This window comes from Odontomachus brunneus, unplaced genomic scaffold (assembly GCF_010583005.1).
Source record: "Odontomachus brunneus isolate Ranch 3 - 2012 unplaced genomic scaffold, Obru_v1 Obru_scaffold_078, whole genome shotgun sequence".
NCBI classification, from domain to species: Eukaryota; Metazoa; Arthropoda; class Insecta; order Hymenoptera; family Formicidae; genus Odontomachus; species Odontomachus brunneus.
Genome location: NW_022639528.1, coordinates 498,595 through 511,049, shown reverse-complemented (window position 1 = coordinate 511,049; position 12,455 = coordinate 498,595). Strand labels below are relative to the sequence as shown.

Sequence of the window (12,455 nt, the reverse complement as noted above, 5' to 3'; positions counted from 1 at the left end):
CTCTCTCTCTCTCTCTCTCTCTCTCTCTCTCTCTCTCTCTCTCTCTTAGACCACCGAATTGGCTTTCGCATGAAACCTGTTGGCTACGCGGTCGAGCACACTCGTACATATAGGTACACTTACGAATATTATTATTGCGCGGGGCAGCTCGCGAGGGGAGACCTGACACACGAGACATACTAAGTAGCCATTTAGATGCTACTCCTTTCCTCTATTCGTCTACCTCTCGTTATTTCACTCTTTCTTTCTTTCGCTGTTAGCCAAGAAGGAGGGAGACACGCGAACGTGCCATTTTTCTGCTACCTTATTCCCTCATTTCGTTTCATATTCGCATTTTTAATTCATTCGCATTTCCAAGCTGGCTCGTCCAACCACACGTACGAAATAATATCCTCACTGTGTGTCGAGCATCTAATAGACTCTGCGCGAACGGGTTGCTCGCTCGAGTCACGTCACGTTAAGCTGCGGAAAAGTGTCGCTTCACTTGTAATGTCTGAGAAATTTTTCACTAAAAAGTCGTTCGAAATTCATCAGGCGCGTGCGCTTATTTGTAAAAATCCTCTGCCAGAATTATTAGCTGAATCAGATTAAGAGAAAAATACTTTATTTAAATTTAAATTCTCTTGTTAAAGTGGAATAAATAATTACTCTCGAGAAAAATTAAGGTTTTAAGAAAATGTACATTTTTTTTGTTTGAAAAATATTTTATACTACGGTGTTATTATAAAGTATCAAGAGGATGAAATCGGGGGAAGAATAGGGTTCCTTGATAGCCTATATTTTCTACAGGTTTTTAAAGAATAATTTTGTCTAATTTTGTCAAAGAGTTTTAGAGTTTATAGTTTTTTTCATTTATAGTTCATTTTTTCTATTTTTTCAATTTTTGGATATTTTTTCAGTACAGAAGACGAGAAACAATGTTGCACGATGCGTGCACAAGCTACGCTTGCGATTCCGCATTTATTTACAACTTGCATCGTAATAATTAAATCACTTATCATCAATTGATGAATGACTCACTACTAACTGACTAATCATCTGTATGCTGGTTATCGGTTACTGCCCGATCGTTCGTGAGCGGATCCGATTCCAAGAAGAGCACGCGATGATACCTTGTAGAGTGAAAAATAATACAACAGACTCTCGCGGCGAACGAAACGATAGTTTGATCCCAAGGAGCGCTCGCGCTCAATTAAAATTTAAACGAGCACATTCACGAGAACTCCGCCGTGGCGCTCGGGCCTCAACGGGGTCCACTTAACGAGCGCTACGTCAAACGGCCGTTCGTTCCTCGCCGGCGAGAATGATTCGCGAATCTATTCTTCTCGCGGGCATCAAGCGAGGCATCGGTCATGGGAGATTAGACGGTCCGACCGGTAAAAACGACACCTGGCGCGTAGGAAACCCAAGGATAGGAAATACTTGTATGCTGTGCGCACAGAGGCTACTCTCTTCTCTACCTCTCTTCCTCTAACTTTCTCTTGCTTCTCCTCTTTCTCTCTCTCTCTCTCTCTCTCTCTCTCTCTCTCTCTCTCTCTCCTCTTCTCGCTCTTTCTCCTACTTGACCGCGAGCTCCGAAATGTCCGGCACAGTTCACATAACCTCTTGATCCTGATTAGAATATGAGTGAGGTGTAGCTCCGATAGCTTCGCTCGGGTTAATGCCGCCGGCCGCGATTCTCGCGCCGTTACCGCACACGTGCGCGCACCGGCACCCGGAAGCGACCGCGCGGAACCGGTGCGGTGTCCGGCCGTGCGCTTTTCCATGGGAAAAGTCTCCCGTTTCGTCCCCGGGATCAGAGGTCGAGGCGACCGCGGCTCAAACAGGTTGTACGCTAACCCAATGAACCAATTCCTCCGTTCGTTCGCGGACGCGCCTGAGAAGATCTCTGCGCGAAGATCTGCGCCTCATCTTCGTCGAATTTCGCCGCTGAAAAATCGAGTCCGCTAGCAGAAATTACAATAGTTTCTCGCGAAGATTGCCGCACAAGAGTGCCCGTAATATAAAGTATATGTCAAATATTTTGCAATAAAGAGAAGATTAAAAGATAAATTTAATTTGATAAATTAATATAACTGTTTGTTTATTTAGTCCTTGCAATAATGAAATTTAAAAAATGTTATAATGTAAGCAAAGTAGAAAGTAATTTGGGTAAAATATTAACTGGAAAAGTTAAATATTTCTACCTCGATCTTCTATTTATTATAAAATATTTGATACACTTATACATGATAATATGCCTGATCACGTAAAATCACGCTTTTGTTACGTAACAATCTTTTTCGTGCGTTGACCTAAATTCATTATTGAATATAGACTTCAATTTATGCTCAGTTTACACTCAGCACTTAACATAATTTAAAGCGTTATGAACATGTTTTTTACGGAAATGTTAATGGCGTAAATCGCAATTCTAAAGAGACGAGGAAGACACGTCCTTAGATTTAATAACCACAATCACGAAATTGATTTGTTATTATTTTGATTTAGAATCGTTGGTATTCATTGTGCGAGACACAAACGCAAGATGTGAGATAAGCAACAGTGTCCAAGCGAGCGCCATTAAATGACTCTGTAATTATTTTCGCCACAATGAGTAACAGCCGTTACTTTCTTCGTTTCGGCTTCTAGTATCTGAATAGCTGAAAGGTGTTACCCCGTACTATAACGAGGTCTGGTTCGCGAGATTGGTAATCGCTCTATTTACCGGGCGTCGTTGTGTTGTGTGCCGTGCGCCCATGAATTTTGCTCGCCTCTTTAAAGACACACTAAAAACCTGCTTTTCGTTCTCGTTGTAGGATACACTTACCTCGGATCTTCGCTTGTGGTGGAGCCGTCCGTAGCCAGCGGAGCCAAGAAACGGTGAGTTTCGCACTTTGCTTCGTTCAAAGGTGTCGAGAGCATGGCTCTTTTGCATGCTTTAAAACGATTTTTGCACAATAGAATAAAAACAAGCACGATAAAGATCAATTTCCATTATCTCCACGATAAAGATCAATTTCCATTATCTCGAAACATTTCCGTATTGCGAGAGAAATGATTCGCATGAAAAAAGAAGTCAAACGCTGATTATCAGCATTGAACAGGCTTGATTTTTATCTTATGCAAGAATCGTACACGGAGAGAATATTGTAGTTTTTTTTTTATATAATTTCTTTTCAATGTTATTATATTTCTCTTTAGTAGTGTAGGAATCGACTGTTTTGCTAACTTTTACTAATTTTTTAATATCACATGCCACAGTCTGAAAAAGATCTCATTCTTGGCGGAATCCTCTTATATACGATCTTAAAAGAGTTCTTTTAAAAATAAAAAGATATTCTAACAACCAAAAGACGAATTGCAAAATGTTGTTTTCTATAATCCCATATTTTAATAAAAAAAAATTTTACTAGAAGAATATTTCTTTTCCAACGAAGTAACCTAGTAATCGAAAATTTACATTATTTTTTTCCTCTCTTTTGAATCAAGAACAATATGTTTTAGAATATTAAGGTAGAATATTTTCTCATTAGAAGAAATTTCTATTAAAAACAAAACTAATTAAATTTATCTGTAAGTTCTTAAAGAATATGCAAATATTTAAGATTATTTTTTCTAGTTTCACAAGAATTCTCTTGAGCTCTATAAGAAGATTCCGCTAAAAATAAAGTAATATTTTTATGGATTTGGCTTTCCCTCCTAAAATAAAAACAGCACATGTAAAATGAGAAGATGGCTGCGAAATCACTGCAGAATATCGATTTATCGCTTGACTACAAAAATTCCACAGTAAATTTCACTATAAGATTCTCTCCGCATGTGTGCATAGCAGGCAGCAATAGTGTTGCACTCTATCGTGCCGGTGAAAGGGGAAAAACAGATTTGGCGTTAACCATACGCGTCACACCTTACGCTTGCAGCTCTGGACACATTATTGATTAACGCATTCCCGATTAACTCGCTCATAATTAACACATTTGCGATCAACGCGCTCGCGTTGAAGCGGCCTCATTACACGCAGCCAGGCACTGAAATCCTCTTTCGTTACCCTCCTTCGTGTTGCGCGGGAATCGAGATTGTCTTTGTCGAACGCCGATGTTATCGCACCTGAACTTGATTTGTCGAGGCTATGGGCGGCCTTTGTCGCGAGTGACGATCCGCCGGTGCGGGTCGCGTGCGACAATGAAAAATTCCGATCGCGTGTCGCTTTGCGCGCGATCGCGTGCGATTGTGCGGCCGTTTAGAGCCGCGCGCGCAGTAATGTGAATCTCATATCGCGCCCCTCCTCTCTCTTTCTCTCACACACACTTTCTCTTGTTCTCTCTCTCTCTCTCTCTCTCTCTCTCTCTCTCTCTCTCCTTTGCTCAAATTAATATAAAGCCACCGCGCGGCCATACGTCTTGCTGTTTAACTGATCGTCGTAAATTCGCGCGGTACGCCAGGAAACGAACGGCTGGGCGGGCGCGGCTCGTCCTCTCGCAGTTTCTTATTTATTAAAAGCCGTAATCAGCATCGAGCATTGTCGAAATTATTCGGCCGTTATGTCTCCGGGTAGGCTACCGGGCGTCCTCGCTAATGCCCGCGCGTGCCGTTTGCATCGCCGTCGTCGTCTGCTCGTCACACGCACGTTACGCGTTTGATCCTCCTCTCCTTCGCTCACGCGCGTTCTCCCGTTCCTCGCGAGCGAGCGCGCGGGACTTCAAAAGGAGTTCGTTAACCCGGGGCTCCGGTCGCGCAGCACGCGGGCGCGATCGCAGAGGAGATCGGGCCGCGCGCGTAATACCGCGCGTAACAAGGTGCGTAATTGGCCGCACGCGAGTAAATGCGCGCGTGCGCGCATGCAGAAGAGTTTGGACTCGTGCCCGGACGTGCCCGGGCAAAAATCGCCCGGGATTAAATCGCCGACATCAGTGGAACTCATTCCCGCCCGCGTTCGTCGCGCAACTTCTTTCTCTTCCTTTCTCCCCCTCCTATCTACCTATTTCTCTTTTTCTCGAGGCCAAGTTCAGCGGTGGATGATGCCTCGAGTCAACCCCGCGACGCGTTCGTTCACTCGACTAGCTGCAACTAATTTGCGGGGATTTACTTTAAGATGAGCTGCCAACCGTATACTTTTGCGATAGTCTCTTCCTTTGAAGATCGATGCCCCTTTTACCAAGTAGAGTTTCCATTTAGTGCGTACACACAGAAAAATACCATTCTCTATTGCTAGAAAAAGCGACTACTTCTTCTAATTTACTTCTAGTTAATTTCTTTCAAGCAATGGTTATCTTTAACGAAGAATATTTTCTTTGTAACAGTTATCCAATATATTTGTAACAAATTTGAGAAAAACTCGTTATCATGTATTCAAAAAAGAGGAACTCTAATTGCAAGAATATTATAAAATTTTGTCGAAGAAAAAGTTTGTTCAACTCTATGTAGTAAGTAAATCGAATTTTTAGTTTGATCCAACATTCTCGATTGAAATGCTAAATGCTAGGATGCCGCATAATACTTTGAACAAGTAACATTTATTTGAATGCAGTATATATTTGTCTGCGTACACGGTTCCATAAAAATTAGATATTCCATTTTGAGACAGAGAAAAATATATTACCTCCAACCGAGATAGAGAAACTTAATATTTGAATTGCTGCGCTCATTTTTGTTAGCGTAGATCGTAGATAGCGTTGTGTGTCGTGTTATCGTGCATGAAAATGTTTAGAGCACTTAAACACTTATATATTCTGTTCTCTTTCTCTCTCTACATGCTCACGTGTACACGGATCGATGGTACGTATCTTCATTGTAAATAGCAGCGGGTCTCCATAACGATATGCGTCTCCGATAACGAAGCAGCGCCGAAACGCGGCGACACCATCGTCAATATCGACGTCGTAAACCGCTCGATACCATTCTCTGTCGTGAATTCCGAATATTTATACGAGCACAATCGTACTCTCTTCGCGGTAGCTCAGTGTGCACAATCATATACTCGTTTGACTACGCCATAATAATGATAGTCAGACATGAATCCTCGTGTTGTCGTCAAGTATCTCGTATGTACGCAACGTAACCCACGTCGTGATCGATGTAAATGATAGAATAAAATCCCGAATAACAAGCTTCTTTCTTTTCCTCTCTTGTGTCTCGTTATCTCGACTTATGCTAACCGCAATATAAAATTTAGACTCTATTTCGGAGTCTTGTCAAGTATTTAGGAACAAGCTTCGTTGAATTACCTAAAACACTGCATACGATATTCGCGAGTTCTCCTCCAAAATCCGTAGGAGTCGCTTGCGAAAAGCCAGCTCGTATCCCTTAATAAGTAAAGACTCAGCGTCGGGACAGTTAACCCAAATACTCTCGCGACGCCTTGGCATGTTTTTGCGCGTTTGGGAGCCTCTGCACGACGCAGAGGCAGCCTCTTTCCCGACAGTGAGGCAGGCAATTCGAAAAAAAATGTGGCACCTGCCTCCTGCTCGCGAGCTCCGAGCCGAGAGAGAGCAACCCAGGCTGCTCGCTCGTGCTATAACTGCAATCTGTTATTTCACCATTCCCCGGACTCGCGCGCTCACTTTTCGTTTCTCTTTCCATCCTCTCATCCCTTACGCGCCACCGGCCTCTTCCTCCTCCTCCTCATCTTTTTCCTCATCCTCATCCTCGCTTGGAGCAATCTTATCGATGCCTCGGGAACGTGCCGTCGCATAAACCGAGGATTTGTTAGACGGCCGAGGCGATACGCAGCCAAAGATAACGCCAATTAGAGCAGAAAAACATATGATGAATTATTTTGTCCATCATGACCGCTAATAAGGGTACGCACGTGTGCAATTTTTCTGGTACGATTATCAAGTTGCTCATATCGAGCTGTCGACAGACCCCACAAAACGTCATTACCTCTGGTCTTTCCTTTTCATTATTTATTTGACAGGATGGGCTACATTTACACTGTAGCCTTAGAATTATTTTGGTATGGCAATATGGAGCAAAATGAGAAAATATCAGGCTGTATTTAGTTCTAATGTATATATCTGGGGTTGAGCTCCCAACGTGACATATTTACGGTCAAAAAAAGATAAAGGAAGGATTAGGGAATTTCGGTGTGAATAAACCTTAGTGACGAATAAACAACGAAATTATATATTGAATATCGCGAAGTTTATCAAATCGGGCTCTTCATTCATAGAATTTTTAATTAGCTTTAAAAAAAGGACATTTCCTGTATTTATGCTTATTTATTTGTATGTTCCTCTCCATAACTCGAGAACCGTTAGAGATATCGAGATGAAACTTTTTATAACTTATTCAGTGCGCGTTATTGCTCAGGCTTGTCCAGGAAATTGATTTGGGAATTTGGGAATCCCATTACTTTCTTGAAAATCCAGAGATATTTAGACGTACAAGACGAAACTTTTATTTTTAATTGATAAAAAAACAATTTTTTTAACCAGCTTTAAAAACAAGTTTTTAGTAAATAATTAAAAAGTACAAAATAAAAAAAGTTTTAATAGAAATAAGCCGCCTTAAGAACAGAAAACATTTTCTAATCAATATACCTGAAATCTTATCCTAATATTCTAATGATATTAAAATCCAGTGTAAAAAGTACAAATTAAATAGATAACTAACTACTTAACTTCAGGGAAATAACTAAAGAAAACTACACGAAAAAATTTGTTTGGATTGAGCAAATTTCTGGTAAAATATAAGCCAACAAAAAATTCCTGTTGAAGTTATCAGAATTTTGTTTAAGTGAACAAAATTTCTGTTTTTTAACAGAATTCTGGTAACTCAAACCGAAATTTTCGTTTGTATTTCACTACAAAAAAAATTAATCCAACCAGATTTTTTTCTCGTGTAGAATTGACTCAATCAGCCGGGAAGACACACCGACTTCTAATATTGTTAGAATATTAATATAGGATTGCAAATGCATAGCTATTTCGAATAAAAATTATTTCATACGTCTTGAAGCTTCTGAGATTTCTGAAAGTGATTTATTTAAAAAAAAATGTAAGTCAATTCTATTCTAATTAAAAGACCGTGCGGGAAGACGCGACGAAGAGATCCGATCGTATCTGGAAGAGCACAAACGTGACAAACTGTCTCTCCCTGGTGTATTTGTCCTATCGACCGCGCTCGTCCCGGTTAACGACTGGTAAATGCGCACGAGTGCGAATTAAACGGCCGTGCCAGCGCGTTAGCGGAATTTCAATATGAAAAGCGCAGATAACACAACGATATTCGCACGATCGCTCGCGATCGTTATTATTACGCGCGCTGTGGGAGATCGTTATTCAAGAATGGACAAGCGGATGCCCGGCGAGAAAAAGAGAGAGACAGAGAGAGAAAGAAAGAAAGACAGAACGGTAGAAAGAGAAGGCGACCAGAAAGAAAGGGGGAAGTAGAAGTATATTATACACTCCATAGAAAGGGACGGAGATATAGGGAAACGGGTATCACTTCCGAGTTGTCTTCTGCAATGCGTCCCAGTAGAAGACACGAGGCGCGGCGGCTTCCAGCGGCGCGAGAGCTCGCTCGCTCGCTCGCTCTCCGCCGTTTTTTGATGTTTAGGAGCCGATGCATGGCTAAACATTCATTTCCATATAAGCCGATATGTTTCAAATGTAAAGCGGCGTCCGCACACACCGGCGAGAGTGCAGAAAGAAAGGACGAGGTGGGTAAACGAGGTGCGCGGCGGGAGGGAGGAGGTGAGGAGAAGGGTAGGAGGGTCGGGAGAGGGGAGAAAGGGAGAGGAGAGGAAGCCCGCGTGGAAGCGGCGGACTGGTACGAGCGGAAACTAGTTTAAGCCCGCGGGTTGTCTCACCCCTCGGCCGAGCCCTCGACAATGCCCTCCATGGGATCCACCGTGCTCCCGATTCCGTCCACTTTAACTGGCTCTGCCTGCCATCGGCCCTCTCTCTCTCTCTCTCTCTTTCTCTACTTCTCTTTCTCTCTCCTCTCGTTCTCTCTGTCCTGTACGCTCTCTGTTTCCTTTACGCCCGTAAGTAGCCCCCGCGAGTGTGAGAACCGACCGGAAGATGCCTAACCCCGTGCACGTGAGTTGTACGAGTCTCGCGAAACGCGCCTCGCGCGCGCGCGCGGTTACCTTAACCCCTCCGTGCGTGAATTTAATTACGGGCGTTGTTAAGCTGCCATGTGCCAACGAGACAGAATTTCGTCGTTGGATCTTTTCACAGTGTTTTTGTAATCAGATACGCTTCATGGGAATCAATCGTAGTCTCGATGTCACGCTCATCTTTCGCTCGCCAGTTTCTTTAGCCTTGATACGGTCAAGTTCTCTGCAAACAGCTGCCAGAGAGACCTTTCAGCTGTAAGAAATTATCTTTCTTGTGTTGTAATTACGTGTACGATAATGCCACCAGAATAAGTTGATAAAATCGATTATTTCTACCGTTCTTTAACAGATTCCAAAATCAAGCAAGCAGGAATTTCAAAAACGTCTTTGAGACGTCGAAAAATCTTGCTTGCTTAATTTTGTTGACTTGTTGGAAAATACTAGGCTTTGCTAACTCACCCCGGTAGTCAAGTAGCCTTGGTCTCCGTTACTCAACTTGGAAACAGTATTTTCTCCGGTATTATGGGACTCGCGGGGTAAAATACGCGTGTCTCCGAAAAAGTCGTCAGAAACGTGCTTGTCGCCGGACGTGTCTGCGGCCAGTCGGCACATTATGCATTGTCGCGGCGACAACCTTGCGTATGATTCCCGGAGTTCGGCACGTGGAATCGTTTCAGGTATCGTTCGCCGCATATGTCTGACGAAAGTGCGACCGCAAGATCCGCCAGCGTGTGCACCGGCTACGAGAAAGCACGCCCCACTTTGCGGTGCATCCGTACAATGCGAGCACGTGTAGTGCTTGCATTATTTCGTCCGTGCGTGCGGTACTCATTCACTCGACGCCAGACCCGACATACGAATTACGTACGAGCGGTCAGCCGCTCGGAAGCAATGACGGGACTATCAGTCCAGCATCAGACAAAGTGCCTTTCCCTTCCTTTCTGTCTGAGACAAAAATTGCGGACTTCGCTCGTCGACTACAATACATATTGTACCAATTTCACTTTATCTTCTGGACCTACTGTGGAAAACAAATCACGGGGTTCTCATAGCATTTGATAACTACTCTGAGAGATTTTCTAAAGTAGTTGGAAAAAAATACATTGCGATAAACGCAATTCCAATGTCCGAAAATGGTCGAGAAACTATTAAGCAAGTATTAACCAAAGTCCTCTTTTGAAACAAAGATTACCGACTCTGCTTGTCGATATTATATTAATTTCGTTTTCCTTCGTCTTCCGAATGTTTTCACTATGGAAAATAAATCACGGGATTGTCAGAGCGATAGAATTATACAAATATTATTTGATAACTAATCTGAGACATTTTGATTGATAGAAAAATGTATCGTAACGAATACGCAATTCCTATGTCGAAAACGGTCAAAAGACTATCAGTTTAATATCAGACAAAATTTCTCTCCCTTTTCCTTCTAAAACAAAAATTGTCGACTCTGCTTGTCGACATTGTATTAATTTCGTTTCACCTTCCGAGTGTACCGTGGTAAATAAATCGTTTTCCAAATCTACCATAGTAAGTAAATCACGGGCTTCTCTTTCTCAAAACGATAAAATTATATATAAATTATTTGATAAGTACTCCGAGACATTTTTATTAATAAAAAGAAAATAAATATGCGATGAATACGCGATTTCTGTGTCGAAGAACGGCCGAGGTTAAAATTAAACTAAATCCCTACGAGGCGCGCTTGCAGCGATCATCGCGTGAACAGCTGATAACAAAAGGCGCGGAAGCGACATTTACCTTACAATAGCACTTGTACGCATGGCCTCCTTACCCGTACAGAGCGTAACTCACCTCAGGCGCCAAGTGCACCGCACTCGCTGCACGGGCCCCTGAAAACACAGCGCTTTAAAGGAGCCCATTCGAGCATATACCGGTCGTCGTCGCATACGATTGTATGAGCGCCGGTGCATGCACCGCCTTGCATTTCCGCATTGCATCGGACGGCATGCTTGCGCGCGCGCGCGCGCGCGAATGCACTTTTCTCATTTACATGACAAGGCCACTGCACCTCATGGCGCATAAGGTCGACGCGGGCAGGTTACGATATGTATGCGCCAGCGGCGAGGGGAAAGGGGTAGCGAGTAGTAGCAGCAGCCCCCCTGCGGCCGGTGCAGTTTGGTATAAACCCCGAATGCACTTTGCCCGATGCGTCTCGCTCCCGCTCGCGCTCCAGACATTCGAATGCACGTCGTTCGAGCCGGCTCTCTCCACCTCTTGCAATAAATTCGACCGCGAACACGTTAGGGAAATAAAAAGGGTGCGACTGCGAGGGGAGGGGGAGGCTCGATGTCGTCCTGAGGATCGCACGAGGCGCATCTCTCGCCCTCTTTACGGTGCATCTCTCGGTCGATCTCTCTCTCCCTCTTTCTCTTTGCGTTTCTTTCTCTCTTTTTTTCCTACTACTCTCCCTCTTTCCTCCTCTTTCTCTCTTTCTCTCTCCCTCTCTCTCTCTCTCTCTCTCTCTCTCGCCCTTTACGTCGAGTGAATCGTTGCACTCGGCGCGTGCCAACCTCGTGCCCTCTCCGCCTGCTGTGCCCCCTCCCTCGCCGTGCATTTAATTCTACCGCTTCTCTCTCATCCTTCTCCACCCCTTTCGACTCACCCCACCTCCTCCCCGGCCGGCTCCAAGCGGCCGAGGTGCATCCTGCGTGCACTTGTTGCGCCGCCGATGCACACAGCCGGCTCTCCTGCTAATCTCTCTCTTTTTATCAAGCGCGAGTCTCTCGGCCTCTTCGGTGGTTCTAGCTTCGCCATCGCTTCCGGTCGCTTCCGTTCGTGTTTCTGGTTATCGTGTCGTTGGCAAAGGTTTATCTTCCCTTATCGTATATTTTGCTTCATCGAGATACACCCCATGTCACTATGTGTACACCGGAATGCTTTCTTTATCTGTCCTGCAATCTCATTTCGTTTAATTATCTGTGCAACAATTGCCGTCACTTTGACCTCAAATGATTGTCAAATAAATCACACTCCGAATATATTCATATATATGTTTAAACGGAAAGAAAAGTTGGGTCAAACACTTTCTGTTGAAATCTGAACGACTCAGAGGTTCTGGTCAAGCTATCAGAATGCAGTCTAAATTATTAAAATTTCGGGTTAAATTTAAATTGAAGTCGAGTATTGTTTACTCAGTTTAAGTAAACAATACTCAGTTTAAATGAAGAGAGTTTTAAGTAAATATTTTAATGGTACACACACACACCCATCTAATAAGTATGTGTTAATTTTTAAATACTTTTTTCTATATATATATATATATATATATATATATATATATATATATATGTATACACGCATTCGGGAATTACTTTTTACCTTAAAAAATAAATTTTAACTTTAAAGTTCAGGAACTGATATACTTTTTACCAGTTTAAATGAA

At 43.1% G+C, this 12,455-nt stretch overlaps 1 protein-coding gene across 3 annotated transcripts in view; it reads left to right on the top strand.

Moving 5' to 3' along the window:
• The window catches only part of LOC116847478 (insulin-like growth factor 2 mRNA-binding protein 1), a 147,957-nt gene that overhangs the window by 31,379 nt on the left and 104,123 nt on the right, over window positions 1-12,455 (top strand). For all 3 annotated transcript variants that reach the window (XM_032822519.1, XM_032822517.1, XM_032822518.1), the window contains exon 2: window positions 2,799-2,862. In XM_032822519.1, the coding sequence (XP_032678410.1) occupies window positions 2,799-2,862 (64 nt within the window). The remainder of the gene's footprint in view (window positions 1-2,798; window positions 2,863-12,455) is intronic.